Source organism: Pavona decussata, unplaced genomic scaffold, assembly GCF_977016875.1.
Source record: "Pavona decussata unplaced genomic scaffold, jaPavDecu1.1 SCAFFOLD_273, whole genome shotgun sequence".
NCBI classification, from domain to species: Eukaryota; Metazoa; Cnidaria; class Anthozoa; order Scleractinia; family Agariciidae; genus Pavona; species Pavona decussata.
Genome location: NW_028145675.1, coordinates 1280154 through 1304934, shown reverse-complemented (window position 1 = coordinate 1304934; position 24781 = coordinate 1280154). Strand labels below are relative to the sequence as shown.

Below are 24781 nucleotides of genomic sequence, written 5' to 3'. Positions count from 1 at the left end.
TCTAAGGACTCATGTTATTACAGACTGAACTGGAATCTACTCTTTCCTATTACCATGATTGAACGCTATTACTCTGGCCTGCGTTTTTTCTTGTTTATCTGCATTTCCTCTGACAATTCTGGCTCTTCTCCTTCTTGCCCTACATTTGTCTCTAACTCTGGCGTTTGTTGTTTCACCAGGGACATTTCTAGTGTTTCTGTGATAATATCATGAGGTATTCCAGCAGATTTAGACCGTAATACGTCTCCTTTGTCTGATCCTGGTATTTCTGGTTTCTGTTCCATGCCAAGACGTCAGGGTCTTGCTAGTTTATGTAGGAGAGGACCTCCTTTCACCATCTCAGCGAAATGACGCCACTTTGGACCCGATTCTTGCAGAGATGAATTTTGCGATGTTTTGTTTCAAAAATTTGAGAAGAGATGCCTCATTATTTTGCTCTGCGATATCTAGTGGGGTGCTCCCGTCTTTGTCCCTTAGGTTGATGTTGCTCCCTGATTCAATAAGAAGTTTGGACACTCTTGAAACTTTTTTCAAAACAGCCAAATGAAGTGGTGTATATCCATAAGTGTCAGGGATATTTGCATCTGCGTTGTTTTCAAGCAACAATTTGACGTGTGTTTGGTCAACATTCCAAACTGCGTTATGCAGCGGGGTACTTCCGTTCTTTTCCTGGAGGTTGATGTTGCACCCTGAATCAACAAGAACTTTGGAAACTTTAAAAACTCCTCGCTCAACAGACCTATGAAGTGGACTACGTCCACACGAGTCTCGAATATTTGCGTCTGCGTTGTGTTCAAGCAACAATTTTACCAGTTCTTCGTTACTGCTCCAAACTGCGTTATGAAGCGGGGTACTTCCATGCTCATCCTGAGGGTTGATGTTGCACCCTGAATCAACAAGAAGTTTGGAAACTTTGTAAGATCCACGCTCAACAGACACATGAAGTGGTGTCCATCCATCAGTACCTGGAATATCTGCATCTGCGTTGTTTTCGAGCAACAGTTTGACGAGTGCTTCGTTCCTCTTTTCAACTGCGTTATGTAGCGGAGTGCTTCTGTGCTCATCCTGAGGGTTGATGTTGCACCCTGACTCAAGAAGAAGTTTGGAAACTTTGAAAACTCCTCGCTCAACAGACCTATGAAGTGGAGTACGTCCATAGGAATCTGGACAATTTGCGTCTGCGTTGTGTTCCAGCAACAATTTGACGACTTCTTCATCACTGCTCCAAGCTGCGTTATGAAGCGGGGTACTTCCGTGCTCATCCTGAGAGTTGATGTTGCACCCTGAATCAACAAGGAGTTTGGAAACTTTGTATAATCCACGGTCAGCAGACGCATGAAGTGGTGTGCATCCATCAGTGCCTGGAATATTTGCATCTGCGTTGTTTTCAAGCAGCAATTTGACGAGTGCTTCATCATTATTGCCAACTGCATTATGTAGCGGGGTACTTCCGTGCTCATCCTGAGAGTTGATGTTGCACCCTGAATCAACAAGAAGTTTGGAAACTTTGTATAATCCACGGTCAGCAGACGCATGAAGCGGTGTGCATCCATCAGTGCCTGGAATATTTGCATCTGCGTTGTTTTCAAGCAGCAATTTGACGAGTGCTTCATCATTATTGCCAACTGCATTATGTAGCGGGGTACTTCGGTGCTCATCCTGAGAGCTGATGTTGCACCCTGAATCAACAAGAAGTTTGGAAACTTTGTATAATCCACGATCAGAGGACACATGAAGTGGTGTGCATCCACCAGTGCCTGGAATATTTGCATCTGCGTTGTTTTCAAGCAGCAATTTGACGAGTGCTTCATCATTATTGCCAACTGCATTATGGAGCGGGGTACTTCCGTGCTCATCCTGAGAGTTGATGTTGCACCCTGAATCAATAAGAAGTTTGGAAACTTTGTACGATCCACGGTCCTCAGACGCATGAAGTGGTGTGCATCCGTCAATGCCTGGAATATTTGCATCTGCTTTGTTTTCAAGCAGCAATTTGACGAGTGCTTCATCATTGTTGCAAACTGCATCATGTAGCGCAGTACTTCCGTGCTCGTCCTGAGGGTTGATGTTGCACCCTGAATCAACAAAAAGTTTGGAAACTTTGTAAGATCCACGCTCAACAGACATATGAAGTGGTGTGCATCCATCAGTGCCTGGTTTATTTGCATCTGAGTTGTTTTTGAGCAACAGTTTGACGAGTGCTTCGTTCCTCCTTCCAACTGCGTTATGTAGCGGAGTGCTTCCATGCTCAACTTGAGGGTTGATATTGCACCCTGACTCAAGAAGAAGTTTGAAAACTTTGAAAACTCCTCGCTCAACAGACCTATGAAGTGGAGTAGTTCCGTAAGAATCTGGAATATTTGCGTCTGCGTTCTGTTCCAGCAACAATTTGACGAGTTCTACGTTACTGCTCCAAGCTGCGTTATGAAGCGGGGTACTTCCGTGCTCATCCTGAGAGTTGATGTTGCACCCTGAATCAACAAGAAGTTTGGAAACTTTGTAAGATCCACGGTCGGCAGACGCATGAAGTGGTGTACATCCATCAGTGCCTGGAATATTTGCATCTGCGTTGTTTTCAAGCAACAATTTGACGAGTGCTTCATCGCTGTTCCAAACTGCATAATGTAGCGGGGTGCGTCCGTTCTTGTTTTGGAAATTGATGTTACACTCTGAACCAACAAGAAGTTTGGACACTTTGAAGAATCCTCGCTCAACAGACCTGTGAAGTGGAATACAGCCAGACGTGTCCGAAATATTTGCATCTGCGTCTTTTATGAGCAATAATTTGACGAGTGCTTCGTAATTATTCCGGACTGCGTCATGTAGCGGGGTACTTCCATCCTTCTGAAGGTTGATGTTGCATCCTGACTCAATAAGCACTTTGGAAACTTTGAAGAATTCTCGCGAAACAGACAAATGAAGTGGTGTCCATCCATCACGATCTGGAATGCTTGTATCTGCGTTGTTTTCAAGCAACAATTTGATGATCGCTTCATTATTCTCCAAAACTGCCCTAATAAGTGGTGTGCATCCACAAGTGTCCTGAACATTTGCATCTGCGTTGTTTTCTATCAACAAACGGACGAGCGTTTCATCAATGTTCTCAACTGCAATATCTAGTGGGGTGCGTCCGTTCTTGTTCAGTAGGTTGACGTTACATCCTGAATCAACAACAAGCTGAGAAACCTTGACAAATTCATGACGGACAGAGTAGTGCAATGGGGCACATCCGTCAAGAGCTTGAATATTAGCATCAGCCTCATGCTCCAAAAGCAGGCGAGCAGTAGTGTAGTTGTTCCAAGACGCCGCCAACAACAAAGGTACCCACCTCTCATCGGTTCTTTGGGCATTAACGTCAGCGCCAAGATCAATGAGGGTCTTGATCAACATACTTGAAGACGATGGACTCGCTAAGATCAGAGGTGTAATATTGCACATTGCTGGAACATTAATATCCATACCATCATTCAACACGAGTTCTATCACTTTTTCTGCATCATCACTCCGTGCACAGCAGTGTAACTCTGATAGTGTGTTGACTTTCTCGACCATGTCTTGGTAGAGTGTGCAGATCTGATCATGGCCTGGCCTTTTGTCGTCAATGCTTAATAGCATATCAACTGCAGTCTTTCTCGGAAAAACTTTGGCGTCGTTTCCTGTGGTTTCTAACTTCATCATTTTTACGACGTTACCAAGAAACACGTGCAGTTTGACAACCATACCATAGTCCCCTTCATAGACAGCTGCTTGTAGCAGATTAAAACCCGACCGTCCTTCCACACGCAAAATAGTCTCCCGTGCTAATGTCTTCAGACTGGGCTGCAATGAAAACGTTCAAGATAGTTAAAAATCGGCATAATATCATGCACTACGTGTTGATGGTGACAATTGAAACTGGCAACAGAAACAACAACGGCCGGCACGAAAGAGTTGAATTATAGTCATTTTTGAAGAGCAATAACACCTGAATACTTTTTCAGTTGCAGATAAAGGTCTGGAAAGCTTCCACATAAGATTAGAAAGATAAGTCGCTTATGTTTGATGGTGATTCACAAGAGACCGAAATAACACCAGTTTGTATCCCAGCCAATTATTAGCGGTTTCCCTGTGTTGTGTACAGAAATCTGAATGGCAGCTTAATTTTAGTAAGCAGTTAAACTATATTCAACCTATAAGTAATAAATACCAACAGGATTCTGCTCTAGTCATCCTAGGATAGTTTGCAAAGAGACAATGCTGAGAAAACGGTTTTATAACTTACCGGCTGTTGATAACTTGGTCTTGCATTATTCTTCAGAAGCAACTGCACTATGGATTGATGATTGTGACGTTCAGCTTTCTGCAGAGGTGTACGTTGAAACTAAAAACAAACGAAGAATGTCAAGTAGACAGGCCAACACACTTTTACATTTCCTGTGCGGGTATATGCACTTGAAGGATGCACAGTTTTCAACAAACACTGGCAATTACAGTTGCTAAAGAGTGCTGTGGAGCTTTTACGAAATACTGTAGCTTGAGCTAAATTGGCGGCACTCTTTAAAGATGTAATAGCACCCCCAACACAGGCCTTGGCTACTGGACATCTGACGAGTTGAAAACTACGTTGCCTTTCTGTAACAATAAAAAAATTGATGAACAGGCTAACAAGGTAATGGAAGAGGTTTAACTTAGCTAACCAACTCACCCTGTCTACAGCATTGACGTTTGCACCATGCTCTAACAACAGTCTGACAACAGATTCCTGTCCATACCAACAGGCAAGGTGAAGAGGTGTCAAAGAAAACTGCGATAAAAATCAACATTGAGCAGAAAGTTTAGGTTCAAAAAATGCACAACCTACTACGTGTCCTACGAGAGGAAATATTTACACACTTACAAAGATAAGGGCGCGGGTATGTTTGAATAAAGAATATTTAACAAAGGATATGGGCGCAGAGAAGTACAGATGATACGGAAACATTGTGCAAGATTTTATGCACATAAAACGCCGGAAAAAAAGAAAACATGAGAAAAAAGTGACAACCTAACAGTCGATTTACAGAATCAAAGGAAATTAAAACCTGGTCTCTTAGGTCCACATCTCCACCACTGGAAAGAAGCATTTTCACAGTCTCGTACTGTCCATTAATGGCAGCTTTGTGCAGTGCACGTCTTGATGACTGTTAAAAAAACAACATATAAGAACTTTAAATCCTAAAAACATAATCCACTAATTCCACTCCTCCCTATTTCCTACTTGTAAAACCTTCTGGTTACTGGCCCATTTAAAAATTAAAAACAATTGTTCCCCAACGTGATATTCTGAATCTGAGTTCAACTCTAGATAAAATTAAGGTATAAATACTCTTAAACTAGTAATAGTAATCACAGATTAAAAAGTGCGGTCAACATGCCAATTTCATAGACCGCATGTCTTCACGTGGAAATGAGGCCAGATTCTTGCATCAAAACGAGGTAAATTTGCGCGACAGAGAAACAAAATGGCCGCCAACTTCGATTTGTTCCGCATGCATTTGCACAGGCAGCGGAACGCAAACACCAAATTAGACTTGCTATTGTCGACCGCGATAAACTTAAAGTTCAAAACAACAAAGCATATATATATTTTTTGTCAACTGGAACTCACTTTGGCCTTTTCACCTCTAATTATCCAGCTCATATCCTGTTTCTTCTCCTGAAAAGGCATAATAAAAACGTTGACACAAGGAATTCTATTGATAACTTAAAACCGATGATACGCTCTTCACTCCGTTATAGCTATAGTCATCATCACCATGACTGACAAATACACCCCGTCATTACTGATGGTGGTATACGACAAATTATAGTATAACTGAGAGTGAAACAAAACGCGGATAAGGCGTCTCTTCTTGCAGGGTACCCTCCTCGGAACAGGAAGTAAAAGAGAATGCACAAAGTAGCAAATAATAATGAAGATAATGAATGTGATGATGATAAACTTTGACTTTAAGTATCCATTTAAGGTGATGAAACAGTGCAGGTTTCTAACAATTCGGCATTCGACTTGCACACTACTCAGCCAGTTCATACCTGAATGTACTTTTCAATAGTTATTTAAAAATGAACAAAAACATAACGTCTTACTTCCTGATAATCTGAACTTGTGCTCGCTTCCCCATCTGGCTCAGTTTGTTGAGGTGGAAAGTAAGTTCTGTCTGCTACGTTTGGATATAAAAAAAATATAGAAACAGTAAAAGAGCTCGAAATGTCTGAGCTGTATTCAGTAGTCCTGGATACGCCTTGGAAGACATTTACAAGGGCCAGAAAAAGTGCATATTTCAACTGGTTCAACCACTAAACGCTACATGAAAGTTTAAAATGGAGTCAAAGAGCACGGGCAACTGGAAAAAACAAAGGATACGCTGCTGCACCGTAAACCTTCGACTTTTTCGGAGGTAGAAACTAAAAAGGGGGGCAACATACAAACCGACCTACTGAGGAAATATTTACAAGGTTTCTGCTAAGGAACCACAAGGTAAATTTTATATAGCAGGGAAACCTTGAGCAAAATGGAGTTCCATGTCCTAAATTACCTTGATTTTGCAGATCTAAGGACAAACACCGAAGAATTGCTTTGGTCTCTAGATATTGCAGCTAAAAAAGTACAAAAAGCTGATTTTCACGCATGGTAATTTCCCAAACACCATGATCACTATTGTGCCAGAAGCCACTGACTCCTAGGACGGTTGCTGTAAGTGTTTCAAACTAAATTTTCATAATTTCAATTTAGAAGATTATGTAAAAGAATACGGTAACCTACATATCACGTTAATGCCATGTCTAGCAATACGGAGACGTTTTGGCTTTTAAGGTTACCCTATACCTTCAGAGGTGTCTGGCGTCCAAGCGATGTAGCGGTGATGTAGCGCGTCCAGTTTAAACTGTAGATACCTAAACCCATATATCAAATTAAAGCTTATAGAGCTGGCTATTAAACTATACCAAGAATTTTGTTATAAAATGAATTGCCGAATGTTTAGCACTGTTTTCTCCAATCAATTTTTTTTACTTGGAGGAGACACTTTAAAGAGCTAAAACTCAAAGGGAATTTGTTCGCTTGCCTTAATATTTGGACAGTAGCTAGTTTAACATATAAACAACAAGAACGTGTCCGCGATTATTTTCTTTCAAAATGTTTTTTCTCTGAGAGCGATTTTTGTACGAACACTCCACACTTTTTTTTATCCTATTTCGAGAATGTTCTGTAACTTTTCACTGACTGAAAATGGCACAACGCAGACACGTTTTTTTAGCGCTTTGGGTCCAGCAACTGAGGAGCAAATTAAATTAGCGAAAAATAACATTTGCTCGACGTGGTCGTGAAAAATTCGATAATTCACTTTATTTCAAAATTCTTGGTTGGTAGCCAACTCTATAAGCTTTAATTTGATATAAGAGTTCAGTTTAAACTGGACGCGCTACATCTCCTGAACGCGAGACACCTCTAAAGGTATATGGTAACCTTAAAAAGTTGAAAGTTATGTGATTTGTAAGGAACCTGAGTATCAGTCAGTGAATAAATACACGCTTTCACTGGATGCATTTTGAAAGCCAACACTATGCAAAAATGCACCATCACATATATCAGACGCCGTTTACAGGTACCAATAATGCCAGTTACTTTGTATTTTTGTAATTATAGTCAACAAAAACGTAAACGCGCTAGTTTTGTCTTCTCAGCTATTGCAGGAGAGCATGTGGCACAAGATTCAATTAAGAGCTTAATATTTGGTCAATGTGTGTTAAATATCCATAACCAACAGATCTGAAATAAAATCATGCCCCACCTTCTTTATGAGACTTGATTTACCACCCCGCTAACTTCGCTAACTATTGGACCTTTTTCCTTTTGTAATTTTAGGATCCACTACCTTTGACAACAAAGACACTCTTTCACGAACCTAGCCGCTAGCCAAAAAAAATTAATTTTCTTTCCACTGACTTTGAGTAGAATGAAAATTTTACTGACTTCATGCAGTATTCCCCTACTTTTCCTAGACCTTCGAAAAATCAGTTTTCGTGACTTTCCCTTACCGTGGCAACCAAGGAGACATTATTTTGGCCATTTGACCACAACGCGTTACGTTTTGTTTCCATGCGGTACGTCTCGAAAAAACATGTATTTAAATTGTTTCTTTACTTAAAGTGCTACAGCTGAGCTTCTGATTTCCATTCAATAAAAAACTCCTTGAACTATCACTAAAACGTACCTGACATTTCCATGAAAGCCTTCCTGCACATCAGGTAATTTCCCTCTTCTATGGTTGTTCTCAATCTAACCGTCTCCAGGTTCAGTTTCCTCTTGATTTCCTCAGTCATAAGGTGCCTCTCAACTTCTTCATTGAGGCGACCAGAGAGATAGTCACTCCACAGACGCTTAAGACTTTCTAGATTAGGGCATCGCACTACAATTTCCAAAGAGCCCACGTTAACGGACACAAGGGCCAAGTGGTAAGCCTTTTCTAAAAATTCAATCAGGGCTCCCACTGGTTCTAGTTCAGCTGTGGAAAGGTTGTGGGATTTCACATACGTCTGTGCTTGAAGTGCTAACATTGCATGGACTGTTTGTTGTTGTTCTTCATTTAGACCTTGGGTGCTGATGAAAAGCTTGATAAGAGTATCTGAAATCAACGTGAAATTCACGTAAGTGTTATAGACCTTCTTATATGTACATGTCCAAATACTGTACATGAATTAAGCTGTCTCTAAAGTGCAATATTTCCATTCTGTTGGCTGAGTTGAGTCATTTGACCTAGCCATTTCATTTGTAGATATACATGTACTTCTCTGCAAAAATTAAAATGAAATGATTAACATTAATTTAACGAGGGTGTGACTAAGCAGCTAGTCTAACGACTGGTCCTCAGATTCCTGCTCGGCTTTGAATTCACATAGTTGCCTCTTGTGGAGGGAGGAGAACTGCAAAATCTGGAGACAAACTGTCAAAGCAGGGGAGACACAACAACAAACTAAACCCATATATTACGTGAAATACGGGAATCCAATCCGTGCCACACTTTTGAATGGCCAGTGCTCTCACCACTACGCAATGACCTCTCTCACACATGGAATGTTACATGTAATCATTAGCATGCCATGTTTATATAATTTTTTTTCTTATGCGCTACAGCGAAAAGGTGATGGCTCCGTCGTGTTGCCATAAAATCACGGCTTGGATGACTCTCAATTACACAAAGATGGAGGACTCGGTGGCCAAGGAAAGGAATATATCCAAAACGGAAGTTGAGTGCTACGTTTGACTATAAGCACTTCCATATAGAAAATCAAAAAACAACAGCAATGCCCCTCTCGTAGCCTGAATCATAGCTATCGGACCTATCGCAGATCGCAATGATATGATCGCAGACAACTGCAGAAGATAGAACCAAGTCCTACCACCTTCCGTAATTTGCAATCGTGTGATCGAGACACCATCATACATGTAGTTCATATTTGCCAAATTTCGCTGCTCAGAAAGATTAATCACTTTTTTGTCTTTCTTTGTTTCTTTTGGTCTTTCCCCTTAAAACATGCTCAAACCATGCTCAATCGTTACTTGTAGTTTATGTAACTCCGTGGACCAGTCCAGGGAAAAGGTAGTCCAAGGAGCAGACTTAAGAACGGCTGCCTGTAAGAATCGAGAACTGCATTTCAGGGACCACTTGGTCGAATTTCTGATATTTCGTCTGAAGATACCCTTGGATTAACTATTTTCGAAAATCATATTTTAAAGTTCCAAGGTATTTTATTTTTTGAGAAAATTGCAAGAGTTTGAAATGCGGCCAAGGTGCGGTCACGGGCCGATGAAAACCGCGAAAATTTAGGTCAAAGGACGAAGCCCCGTTCACGGTGTAAAATAACCCAATGAACTTGAAACTTTACACAAACCTACACCAACCATCTCGCAAGAGAATTAATACAATAAACATTCCAAACTCGTTGGCTGCTTTCTAAAGCATGCAGATTTCTGTACGCTACTCAAAATGACCTTGAAACTAATGCTTATTTTCATTGAAATAAAAGTGTTTCTGGTATGTCATTTTCTCTAAATTAAATCTCATATATCGAAAGACGAAGAAAAGAACTTTATTTGCACCAAGTTTCAAGCTCTGATTCAAACTCTTTCCCACTCAAGGAAGATCGAATATGCGTGCGATGCTTGCGGCTCGCAATTCACGTCACGAATTATGAGATCAGAACCGATTCACAAACACTTGACATCTGGAGCCCGTGAATGTTTCCAAACATCACATATTGGGCCCTAAAACTAATCAGACGGACTGAAGACAAGTAGTTAGATATTTACCGCTTTTGGAACACTTTTGAAAATATCACTGAATTCATACCTGATTCAACAATGTCTCCTGCAACGGAGACGTCAAAAACCTAAATCCTCGGTTTCTCAAAAACCTAAATTTTTATCCTCGGTTTTCAAAAACCTAAATTTTTCTCCGTTCTGTTTTTAGCCACTTTATAACATCTGAAATAAACTTTTCGAGTAAACTTTACTTCAAATGTTTGTAATTTATTCACGCAACTTCACTGAAAAATTTCACAAATGACTATGTGTTTCACTGAAAAATTTCACAATTGTGAAGCAAAATTGTGAAGATTGTGATTGGTTGAGAGAATCATGCGACTGCCATATGACAATAACAATCTGATGACTCATTTCATAGGGAAAGTCCCAATGAGTCATCAAATTTCTATTGTTTACAAGACTAAGACAACCAAAAACTTTTATCAAAATGCGTAAACTTCTGATAAAAAATATCAGTTGGTAAATTTATGGGGAAAATTCTCATTGGCTGAAAAAATCATACGACTGTCATATGACTTGTAAACAATAGAAATCTGATGACTCATTTCATAGGGAAAGTCCCTTATGTATGACATCATCAAGTTCACGATGACACAACCCAAAGCGGACTGGACACTAGTTTGTTAACACACGTATCGGCCATTTTGCGAAGAGTTTGTGTTGGTATATTATCGTTCATGTTTTGGGATTTATTTCTCCACTTTCATCGTTCTGATGTTTGTAGACGCTTTTTGAGGTAAGAATATCATTTATCTTGCACATCGACTCGCTATCGAATATTCGTGAAACCGTGACTGTATGATAGAATGATTACACAGCAACTAAATCCTTGATTGGGATCCAAGAATTAAAAGTATCATTGTATCCTTTCCACTTTACCAAAGCTTGTTTCTTCTTGTAATCTCTCCTGATAACTTTATCGATTCTGAATATCTCCTGTTTGGCTTTTAATAATTCTGGTTCATAAAAACTCCCTTTAATTTCTTCATTATTGAGATCTTTCAGTTTATAAGTGATTGGATTCGTGTATTGTATTTTATCGATAATGAAGACCTCTTCTGACCAGTTTTCTGTATAACCTCGATCAAACAGCTTTCTCTTATACTTTGATATTCTAACCTTTTCACCAACTTGGAATTTTGGCAAAGATGATAATTGCTTCAAATTGCCAAATAGATTGAAGTAAACAGTCCCTTCATTTTTTTTCTTGGATGCTTCTGTCGGTGTCATTTTTATTGAACTGTGTTTAGTGTTATTATACTGCTTCAATATTTTAGGCAAAATATCCAGATACATTGTATTGCCTTGAGCAGTGAATCGTTTCCACATTTTATTTTTAATCGTTCGGTTCCATCGCTCAACAACTGATGACTTCTCTTCATTTTCAGTCGAATACAGTGTAATGTTATGTTTATTGAGCAAGTCTTTGAAATGTTTGTTGTAGAACTCTGAGCCTTTATCAGTCCACAGATACTTTGGTTTTCGACCCTCTTTGAATATGCTTTGAAATGCTTTAGTTATAGTTTCACCTTTTTTATCTTTTAATGGGACAATCCAGCCGTATTTACTAAAAACATCTATAGTCATGAGAAGATACCTATTACCTTTATTCCATTTACTGAATTGTTGCATTTCAACAAGATCAGCAGCCCATATTTCATCAATATTATTTACAATAACACGCCGCCGAGTAAAGTTACGTCTTATGGGTTTATGCAGCTCATTAGCTAATTCTTCTTGCCAGTTTTCCTCTTTACCCGACGGCTTTTGACGTTTTTTGGAACCCCAAGTCCCAATTTTGATTTTGTATTTATTGCATTTCTTGCCAACCAATGTCCCCATTGTCGTTCGGAATATGGAACAGCATCCAATGACTTTACCATCTTTTTGTCAGCTTTTAATTTACATTTTTTATCATCTTTGCAGACTGAATAATCAACATCATGTTGCATGGCTATTGCATCTGTTTTGCCTGTTGGTTTATCATATATTTCCAATATTTGTCCAGTTTTGGGGTTATATTTGACTTGATTTTCCAAATCATTGTATGGGCCAGTGTATTTATGACCAGGTAATACCCACCCAGCTTTGGGTTTTGGGAGCTTACCAATCATTTTGTGTATATCAATTGAACCACCGCTTTTGGGACGTCCTTTGATTCCTTTCTCATATTCACCCCAATTTGGTGGGTGCCAACCAATTGCATCATAACTTGAGCATTTCGGTGTGTTGTGAAATTTGCTTCCAATTTTTACCATGCTTTCACATGGATAATTTTTGTATTTTTCTAATGTCTTTTTCCCAGCCTTGCCAGACCAAAATTGACTCGATAATATGCCAGTGTCTGTGCTAAATGCACTTTTGGCAATGTCACCGGATTTGTATCTATCAAAGACTTCCTTTGTTGATGGAATTAATGTTCCAACAACATCCATCGACTTCGATGCAACCTTACCTGGTGTGCCAAATTGTTCTAAAATTGTATCTAAATTACCACCATCAAGTTCTTTTCGGTCAGTTTTGTACCTTTTTTTTGGCCTTACTTTGGTTGATAATTTATCAAACATCTCTGATCCAGTCTTTTGAACAAAAGGAGTTGCTTTAGAGATAGCATAATCAATAGCTTTTTTTTGCAATTTAGGGTTTCTAAGTGCTTCAGACCCATAATATCGACCCATTTCAACTGCTTTTTTTCCCATCCATGGTAATGCATGTTGAATTAACATATCAGCACCAGTTGATGCTAAAGTATCCATTATGCCCCCCCCTTCAGAGGGGCTATTTAGTTTCCCTGTTTTTTAACAAATTTGGTTTTAGTTATCCCACATTCAGCACATGTACAGAAGAACATGAGCCGACCATTTTTGGCTTCCTTGTAACCTGAAGGCTGAACACATTCAGTTTCTTTCTTTTGTTTAACACAATATGATTTGACCATTTTATATCACTATATTAGATTAATTATCATAATCCTCTGACTCAGAATCTGTTACCAATGTACACCATAAACATAATTTTCCTGAAAATTCTGTGTACTCATCACACTCTTCACAATATCTTATATCAACCATTATACAAATTAATTAGATAATTTTTTAAAATATTGGATTATAAAATTATGATTGACACTTTGATTGTTCATGTCAAAATGTGCATTGTGGATTGTTTTCAATATACTTGTACCCTTTTGTCTCTCAAATAAATAATACAAACACCAATAGCCACATAATACTGAATCTCTTTCCTGGATTTCATCACCTGAATACATTAATCGTTTGCCACTTGTTGACATGAATTGCATAATTTCTTTTGGCATAATTAACCCAAAACTATCAAAATATTCTACATATTTGTCTCCGTTTCGATACGCAACCCAATGTGTACCTGGTCCAATCTGTGAATCCAGGTTAATGATACCAACTTCATCTTTTTTCATCTTTTGTGGTAGATTATCTCTGCTGTAAATGCCTCTGAAGTGTTTTATTTTGAGTTTTTTGACCCAATCAATGAGTTCAAAGTTACTGAGTGGTTTATTTATGAATTTCACAGAATGTCTCCGATTAACGGAATCCCCTTGAATGGACTGTTTTTGCCTAACAACAGACCTTTTCCTTTTTTGGTTTTTTTTTTCCCTTTACCATACTGATCCCATGTACCGAAAAATGGAGGCGGTCTATAATTAACTGGTAGGACCAAACCACCATCTTTTTTGGTTGTGTTTGGAACAAAAACTGGGACCGATCTTTTGGATCTACTTCTATCCACCTGCAAGCCTTTACCCATTAATGCATTCAAAACCATTGGAATGCCAATTGAAGCCAGTAAAGTACCCAAAAAACCTCCTGATTGTGCCTTAGTTGGTTTAATTACAATCTGTCCACCAGTATGTATTGCATTGACAATTTGCTTCTTTTGTGCTTCAGTGAGCCAATCTTTGTATTTTATTAATTGATCAATTTTATTTTGAGGAATGAGGAAACCACCAGCTTGTCCTCTACCAAATATTTTATTGACTCCCACATTTGCAAGCCCAGAAAGTGCTCCAGTAGCTAATGGTCCAACTGCTTTTGCTGCCATTGGTAGTAATTTTGTGCCAATTTTGAATAATGATGACCAAAGACTGCCTCCTTGTTGTACAGCTTTTCGTATCTGTGTTTTGCTTATTTTAATATCTGCTCCAGTTTTGTTTTGCATTGCCTTTTTCAACCTATTTATTTGTGTTTTGGTTAACATCAGCCGATCCGGTCCAGTTAATTCAGAATTTGATAATCTTATTGTTATTGCTGAATTGTTTTTTAATGCTTTTGCTAGTTTATCTTTTTGCCCAATTGATAGTGTTACTCCATGTGAATGATAAGTTGTCATATCTTTTATATAACTAACGTTACATTAAAAATTTATTCCATTTATCGAAACAATAGTTTGCCATCCTTCTGGATGAGTTCAGCTTCTTGCTCGTATAATGTTAATGCATAAACTGAATATGCAGTTGCAGTTGTACCAGATAATTCATAGTGGAATGTCAGCTTTGTGGTACCATCTTTGATATCCATTTTTTGTTTTGTTAAATCGAAATACAAGAATGGGAATAGTGTTTTGAAATTGTTGACATTCAATAAAGTTCCTTGACTGTACTCATTGTTTGCATGCACATATTTGAGAATATCTCTGTAAACTCGAGTCAAATCAGCCTCTGGAGTGTAATGTACATCAGGATATTCATTGCCATTAGCCACAGATAAATGACAATTTAGCAATGTTCTGGGATCTGTTGATACACTAAATGTATTGTACAAAAATGGATTTACTGTTTGTGCAGCAAGATTTGCATCATTGATAATGAAAACAAATACATGCCTTGGCTTTGAAATCCCACTTGTTATCTGAAAATTACCACTTCTTTGTGTTGAAGAATTACTTCTCTCAATATTTTCTCGCAAATAAACCCATTTATGTGGCTTCAAAAACTGACTCATATACAGTGATTGTCCTTCTGAATTGAAAGTGATTCGTGGTACAATAAGCTCCATTCTGGTAATAATTACACGACAATCAGTCCCAGCTTGCCATATTAGAATAGTATCAGATTCAATCTGCAAATTTAATTCCAATCTTGTTGATGGTAATAACTCATCCATCAATGCTTCAAAGAATGAGTATCGATTCAATGGTATTTCTGTATTGACAACAACTGATAGACCCAAAAGTGCTTTTCTTGCAGCAAATCCTTTATTGTAGTTATTTTCAGCCGATCGTTCTTCAGCGTGTCGGTTTGTATCCAGATAGAAAAACTCATTTGTTGCTGTCGATTGAGCATATCCTGGACTATATTCCAATAGATTTTTAATATTTACACAATGATTTGCATCATTACAATCATATACCATTTTACCATTCAATCTTACATCGAAATCATGTATAAGACTGTGTGAACCATTAACAATACCATTATGGTCTTCAGCTGCTATATTTGCATTTTGCATTGTTTGGACTTTAAAACCAACCGATATTCTTGCATTATACCAATCAAATGGAGTTACTTCTCCTGTGTTGTCAACAACAAAACGATAACCATCTTTCTTTTGTGACCTATTATTCCCTGGATTACCAGTATTCAATGGTGTCTCCAATTGGAAGAAGACATCTTCGTATCTCTCAATGTATTTTGGATTTCTGAATGATTTCATTTATACAGATATGTTACATTATTTTCATTTTCTCCTTCTTTTGAGTTTTCCACCGGATATCATCTGGTTGACTCTCTCAGCTATTTGAAAATCAGTCAGTGGCTGCTCCATTTTTGGTTGGCTCATTGTCACTGATTTTGTTTTGGAAGGTTGTTTTTTGCTCAATAATTGTATTATTTTATCACCTGCTTTATTACCAGCAAACTCACCAGTTTTGGTGACTGCTTTTTCAGCTGCAGTTTTGGCTCCTTTCTTAGCTAATTCTTTTGCTGTTTTTCCGAAAAGTTTTGATCCAACTGATCTGAAAACATCCATAATTCCTTCACCATGAATATGTTTTATCGCATAACGACCCAATTCTGGGTCAAAACGTGGTTTAAATTCACTTTGTCGTACCATATATTGATATATTATATTAAACTAGACCTGAGAATCAAGCTCATGAACCAGTCAATGCCATTCAAGTCAATTGGTCGACCCAAAGCGTCAGTCACTGTTATCCCCATTTCTGAAATAATTGACTTGGAAACTGGGCTGAATAATGCTCTTTTTGGCTCAAAAGTAAATGGATAACTCCTTGTTAAATTGTCAGTGGGTATCATTATCAGTGTATTTGTGAATCGTCCATCACTGAGGCTATCAGTTATTATATCACAATTAATGTCCAAAACGTCAATATCATTGGTAATATTTGGCAATTTTGTCCCATGTTCAGTTTGGTTAATTAACTTTGGTTCAAATCCAATAAGCGCTCCAAAATTAGAGTTTCTAATATCAAGCTTCCATTGGTTGTCTATCTCAATGACAACTCTATATGATGAAAGCACAAAATATAGATTGATGCCCTTGCTGGAAGATGGTTTATCTCCATTTTGAATTATTGATTGAGTGATATAATCATCAAGATCATCATATGAATACATTCCATCAACAAATGTGATTGTTTTCCATTTTGTACCATTATCTGGGCTGTATTTTATTGTATTATTGTTGTATCCTGCATTGACATTATGCCATGAATATGTCATTGAAACTCGATCAACAGCTAGCTCATGTCTCATTGTTGTGTCAAGCTTCAATGGTGGATCAAATTTGATAATAAAGTCTTCAGGCCGACTTCGACCTATTTTTTGTCGGTTAACAGATGAAATATGTATCGCCCTTTCTTGCATATATTATTTGATTATATATTGTTGCAATAAATCAATGAGTTGTTTGTTGTTTATCAAGCCAAGTTGATTCAATTTATGGGCTATTTGTGAAAATTCCTCTTTGACTCCATTATTGCCAGCCAAAATGGATCCACCAAGCAATTCCATTCTGTTAATCAAATCATTAGGATCATTGAAATAAACAACACCAGAGCCCAATTTCTTGAATTTTTTGCTGGATTTATGGATTGGAATCTCACTGAGTTGGTTCAATTCATCAAATACCATTTTGGCAATATCGCTGTATTTCTTCTTTGAATTAAATCTCTTGGTTAATAAATCGATTGTATCGAAATCAACCTTTTTGTCCATAACTTTGCGTTTATCTTTTGTTGCCACAAGTCTGAGTTGTCCCATTAATTTTGGAATATCAATCATTAGTCCACCATATTTCCCAGAAGATGATATTTTGTATGCATTTCTCTTTGGTTGAGTATAACCAGAACCTTTTTTGATGGTTTTCATTCCTTCTGGGATTATTTTAATGCGCCCTCTGTATTTTTGCAATAATTTTATATCTTCATCTATTTTATCAATTTTGTCTTTATTCTTGGTCTTTCCTTGACCCTTGGATAAAGGACCCTTCTTTATTCCAAGTTTTTTCAACATTTTGCCAATATTAGCATCGTAATCCTTGATGTCAATATCTCCTTGCATAGAAGCTTGGAGAACAGAACTTGGAGGTGCAAGATCGTATTGCATCAATTTTTGGATTTCATCAACATCAAAACCAGCATCTAAATTTGATTCAACATCAGGTGACATCATTAATGGTTTATAGCCAATTGGTAGCTTTGCTTCTGGTGGTTTTGTTTCAGGTTGATAAGTTAACATAGCAATGTCTTCCAAACCTGAAGTCAACGCTTTTTGGTTTTTCTCCAATTGTTCAATCAGTTTGTCTTGTTTTTCATCAATTGTTTGTTTTGTTTCCTCTTGAGCTTTAATAATTGGTTTGAAAGTTTCTGATAAACCTTGTTGTAAATCTTGTTTATCATGCTTGTACTCCTTCAATGTATCTCTAACTTGTTTGGTTATTGTTCCAGCCTTAATCTTGGCTTCAGATAATTGTTTTAATCTCTGTAGATCCATTATATTATTAACTTATATTAACTTTTTTAACTTATATAATGTATTGATATACATGGAAATCCCAAATTATGACAGACATGATAAAAACACTAATTTCAAAAGATTGTATGGTTACATGCCAAGTGACACGTTTCGGATGTTGATATGTGGTAATTCAGGATCTGGAAAGACAAATTTATTGTACCATATGCTGATGAAACCACTTTTGTATTATGATAGAATACATTTATATGCTAAAAATTTGGAGCAACAAAAATACAAGGATATGCTACAAACATTGACTGATATATCAAATAGTGTCGGGTATAATGTCCTTGTTTGTAGCAATGATGATATAATTCCAGTGGAGGAATTGAAGGATGATGATGCCCAGAAGATAGTAATATTTGATGACTTTATTTGTGAAAAAAACCAGAAACCATTGATTGATTATTTCATTCGTGGCAGACACAAAAACTGCTCTGTTATTTATCTGAGCCAATCGTTCTACAAAACACCAAAAGATGTTCGACTCAATTGCTCTCATTTCTGTGTCTATGACTTTCCTAGCAGCAATGAAAGAGGTCTGATATCCCGTGAGTTGAGTGTCGAAAAGGATAAATACATCAAAGCAACCAAAGAGCCATTTTCATTTCTATATGTTGATAAGCCCATGAAAAGAATTAACAGGAATTTTTATGGAACAATATAACCAAATGATATAAATGGGAATATTCAACGAACATAGTTCATCGTCTTCTTTCACAACGGTTCCTCTTCAAGGAGCCGCTGGGCCTCAAGGAATAGGGTTTAAATTAACCCCAAATGGAAATTATGATATACAAAACAAAAAACTTGTTAATGTTAAACAAGGAGCTGATCCTAATGATGTTGTCACAAAGAGCCAAATACAATTGTTGGATAATGCTCCTGGTGATGTGCGAGCTAATAAAGCAGTAATTTACAGCAACAGTGGAAGTGTTCATACCAATAGTATTTATCTACAAGACACACCAGACGGTGCTGGCAGCTCCAATGATGTTCGATTATTGACTGAGCATCAGTCTTATGAAAACATTCATCTTAATATACCAGATTTGAAAAACTTTGATGGCCATGGTGGACGAGCTAAAAGTGAAATAATGGTTACATCAACAGAACAACATATTACTGGACGGAAAACATTTTTTGATATTAGTGTTTTAAAACCTGATAATAACGATCAAGCGGCGAATAAAAAATATGTCGATGATGAGATTAAAAAAATACCATCACCTGATTTATCTACATATTTGAAAAAAGATGGCACTGTTGAAATGACTGGAAATCTGGATATGGGTAATCAACAAATTACTAATCTTGGAGCCAATATACAAAATACATATGATGTCGTTAATTTAGGTTTCTGTGATACTAAATATTTACAAAAAGTCTCCAATAGTGACCTCGATATGGACAATCATAAAATCAAAGATATGGCTCAACCAACTGATGATAACGATGCTGTTAATAAACACTACGTTGATCATAACTTTCTCAACAGGTTAACATCCAATGCTCTTGGTGGTGAATTAGATATGAGAGGTCATAAAATAATCGTTCTTGGAAATCCTTCCGATCCCAATGATGCTTCCACTAAAGCATATGTGGATAATGAAATCAGTAAAATACCATCTGTTGGAAGTGATTTGAGTGTATATTTGAAAAAAGATGGAAGTGTTGCAATGACTGGAAACCTTGATATGAATAATAAACAAATCAAAGATATGGCTCAACCAACTGATGATAATGATGCTACTACCAAAAAATATTTTGATGACAAATTGGAGCAAAGTCATCTTGTCAGCAGCCATAAAACAAATGAATTCAAATATCTTACAGATACCGATGAAAGCAGTTCAGAATATAATATCACAGTGTATGGAATAGCTGCTTTCAATCAATCCCCACATCAGAATAAAAAAGCTTATGATATCACATTGATTAAAGACAGTGGAAGTAATGATTACAGATCAAGGATAGGTTTCAATATTTATACTCTTGCTATTGGAACATACACAATTGTGTTTGAATTCTACCCACCAGAAATGACTAATATTCAATTATCATGTACTGCATCTGAAGCATACATCCACAAAGCTGTACAGCGTGATTTCACTGCTTATAGCAAGCTATTGGTTCAATTCAATAACAACAGCAAACAAACTCCAGATTACATCTATTTGACGATGCATGGAACAGCTACAGCGACTCCAGTACAATGTCATCTGGTTGTTTATGGGGTAAAAGATTGGTCAGATAGCGTTTATCCAGGAGTGTATGACGGCTTGGACAATGTAATGTTTGAATATAAAAATGGAGATATGGAGATGACAGTCAATTTGGATATGAATAATAAGATTATTTCTGGTTTAATAAATCCGATATTTGATTCTGAAGCAATGAATTTGGGTTATTTTACCAACTTATTCAAAACAAAATACACTGGAACTATTGCCAGTGGTGTTTTCCAAAGAACAAATCCAACAAATAATTTTCAAATCGCTGCTGATGGAAATAACTTTTTCAATCTATACTCCATTGTTTTCCAAAGCAATCAACAAGTTGCAAATGCACAAATTTTGATAAATGGGAAAAAACAAGGTGAAACAACCAACACTGACACATACCACAGAATTGGAAACATAATAAGTGGAAGCAATACATTCGCTTTGCCTAAATCAACAAAATTTGTCAGTATTGATTCTATGTCAATCATGGATAGCATAGGAGCAGGAACTGCTGTTAATGGAACTTTTGAATTGAAAGTATTATACTCTGATTATTTTGAAAGATATCATGCTGTCAATAAAAGTTGGTTGTCAAATATTGAAACTTCAAGTGTTGTTAACGGCAACATAAAAAATGGAGTTTTTGAAAATGTTCATGGTTACAATTTTGGAACATTAGGCCCGGTTAAAATAAAAAATATTGTAATTAATACAAAAAATCAATACCAATTTTCTTTTGTCGCCATTGCTAACAGTAAAACTTCATTTTCCCATTTAATACAATTTAATATGAAAATTGGGAGAAATTTTGTAACTACAAATACAACAATCAAACCCATGATAATTCAAATGGGGATTTTTAAAAGACGTCCAGGGTTTACTTCTCCAATTATAAACAGAGAAGTCACAGGAACTTTTGAAATTTATTTATCAACACTATTAATATAATGCCATACGTTGAAGATGAAAATGGAAACCATATTCTTGATGAAAATGGAGATAAAATAGAATACACAGTAACTTATGACAACTTACCAGATGGATTCAAATATAGAGAACCAATACATCTGAATGATGATGGTCATTTGGATACAGAAAACAGACATTTGGTGATAAAAGATGGAGTTAATTCAAATCATGCAATTTCACTCCAACAATTAATTAACAACAATGAAGACATCATCAAACCATATATTGAAACACAAATACAACAAGCTCTGGCTCAGTTTAAAGCTCAACAAGCTCAGGAAGCTGTAACGTTTCTCAACAATCAAGTTGCAATGAGAATAGGAAGAAAAAGTGGTACAATACCAAAAACAAATTACACATGGATAAAATTATTGAGTAAAGATGATATTAAAGGAATCAATACGTTGCAAGAGATTATTGTGACAAACACATATATCAGGAGAAATGACAGATATCATCATTCCAAATCCGATTTGGTGTCATCATCATTTGATCAATTGGAATTCTTCTTTGATGTGTCATTTGAAAACTATTATTGCTACTTCAACAATCATCCATCTGATTGGACAATGAAGTATTTTGTCGAATATATTAGGATACAATTACCTGACAATAATGTCCACTAGGTCGTGGACTCCGTTACTTTATTTTATAAAAATATTGTAATCAAATTGTATAATGAAAGAATTGTCAGAATTGCAAGAACACATTCGAACATCGATGATAGATTTTCACCGTAAATTGAGTCTTCCAATATTACCCAGACAGGAATGCATGATAAAAAGTATCGTAATATTCACATATTTGTATGAAAAACATTACAACACAGGTTTACCTGATGAAGTTTACAAAGAGTTAATTCATGATGGAATCGGATTAATTGGACCTGGAGATGGATGGTTAACAGCTATTCTCCATAAATTATTTGGTTGGCAACCATATATCAGGTCTCATGGAATATTACATGATGCTTATGGTCAATTTTACAACAAATATCATCATGACAAAGGATACATGTACACCATTAATGAGAAAAAAACATATCCTTGGATGAAAAAATGCATGTTTTTGGGTCAAATAACTGGTCTCTATTATTGCATCAAAAATAAGATAACCATATAATATATGCAAAAGAAGAAATTAATAATTGATTTCAATCATATTTCAAATCGATTATCGACAGAAGAAATTAATGAATTGAAAGCTTATTACATGTCATATCACAAAAAGATGTGGATGTACAAAAGTGCATACAAAAGATTGAAAAAATGGGAGTTTGCTGGTAATATTTCATCCATTGTGTTTGCAACTGGTGGTATTGCATCATCGGTTGCAACCAGTGGAGCTTCATTATTGGCAATATCATCGGTGTCTGTCATAATTCAAGCTTATATGAAGCATAAAAAAGTTGAAATCAAACTTTATCAATGCCAATATGCTTTTCAAACTTACGGACATTTATTAAATGAAATAAAAGAAATAATGAGAAATGGACATTTTGATAGAGATGATTTGACAAACAAGCTTACTCAAAATGATGATTTCATTTTGGATAATTCACCGATTGTCGATAAATGGGGTAACAAATATGATAAAAAATATCAGATATTCACTTATGTTTGATTAATAATGTGCATGATTTGGGGGCCAATAATGTCCATAATTTTATCCCAATAAACATTGTATAATTTCATTGTTTTTTTGGATTTTGTCAACTCAATTTGGGAAGAATCAATTTTCATAAATTGCAATATTCTATGCAAAAGATATTTCAAACTGATTATTCTCTTTCTTTTACCATTGATTTGTGGCAGTATTTTGTTTATTTCAACGAATATTTTATGAATTTTGAAATTGGTTGAACAACTGATTTCAACTTTGTTTTTCAAAATAATTTTATCTAATGTATGCGACAAATGGTATTTTCTATTATACACTGTTTTCTTGTATATTTTGAACAAATTAGCATGAAAATTGATATATTCTGTTTTGTAATCTTCACCAACAACCTGTCCACAAGCAACACACGTTATTTGACATTCCATGTTTCTCAAATTTTGTGATTCACAACATTCAGGCATTGATTGTTGTGTTTCAACTTTGGATTCATCATGATATCCACAAAATTCACATTCATCTTTGCAATGCAGGAATTGGCACAGAGATGATTCCACCTGCTTGGAAACATCTTTTGGTTTTTTCAAAATGGATTTCATTTTTGTATAAATATAGTATATAATATAATTACACAAAAATGTTTTCGAAAATATTGAAAACATAAAGAATGATTCAAAGTCTCGAAATCAAATATTTGACAAAAAACAAACCAAATAATTGTAAAGATATTGAAACCAAATTTTCTCCAAAAACATTAAAATTAAATATCTCATCACAAAAGATGAGTCAAAGTGTTCAAATCAAATATTTATCAAAAAACAAATAAAAACCAAGTTTTGTCACAAGTTTTTGTTGCAATGTTTTGATCACAAGTTGATACTATCATTGGATAGCATAATGACCATAGGCCAATGAGTGTATTCCATCAGGATACAAATATCGTTTATCATCAAAACATGACAACGATGTCTTGTTGATGGTGTAACTACCAAGTTCATGATGGTTACTCCTGATTGTTTTCATTTGGTGAAATAATTGTTTCTCATTAAACAACACATCTTTGTAATCAGAATGTTGAATATCATTTTTGATCACATTCTTTTTGATTCCTTTGGCTGTTTTTCCACCATTGTTGTTATCTTTGATGTAAGAATACATCTTGGATCTCAATCCCACAAATTCAGTAATGGGTACACCAGCGGCTTCATCTTTGAATTTTCCAATAACTTTTTTATTTGTTGCATCAAAATATTGATGATTTGATGGATAATCCGAGTTATCAAACATTTCTTTTTTATTCCAAAAATCTTGATACACATCTTCGGCTTCAATTTCATATGTCAAACTGTCTGTATCCGTAAACAGTAATTTGGCTTTGTTACCATATTTGTTTTTAACGAAATTGTAATGGAAGTCATACATCAATGTTTTGCTCAAATCAAGGATACACATACCAACATAGGCTGGTCTGTTGAGTGTCAACGATTCCTTTATTTTATGGACTGCAACCAAGTTTTCATTAAAGATTTTGCTATTGATGAATGTTGGTTTGGAAGTCATTTTCAATAATTGTTTCTCATTAGTCACCAGTTTAATGTCTTCTCGTTTTCTGATATT

At 36.2% G+C, this 24781-nt stretch overlaps 1 protein-coding gene across 2 annotated transcripts in view; it reads right to left on the bottom strand.

Annotated features, from left to right (window-relative positions):
- The window catches only part of LOC146455526 (uncharacterized), a 58879-nt gene that overhangs the window by 16694 nt on the left and 17404 nt on the right, over positions 1-24781 (bottom strand). Inside the window, exons 6-8 of one of the 2 annotated variants that reach the window (XM_085094223.1) lie at positions 8232-8642; positions 6106-6179; positions 5627-5674 (exon numbers count right to left, since the gene is read on the bottom strand). In XM_085094223.1, coding sequence (XP_084950349.1) covers positions 5627-5674; positions 6106-6179; positions 8232-8642 — 533 coding nt within the window. The remainder of the gene's footprint in view (positions 1-5626; positions 5675-6105; positions 6180-8231; positions 8643-24781) is intronic. The other variant, XM_085094224.1, reaches the window with a different exon arrangement.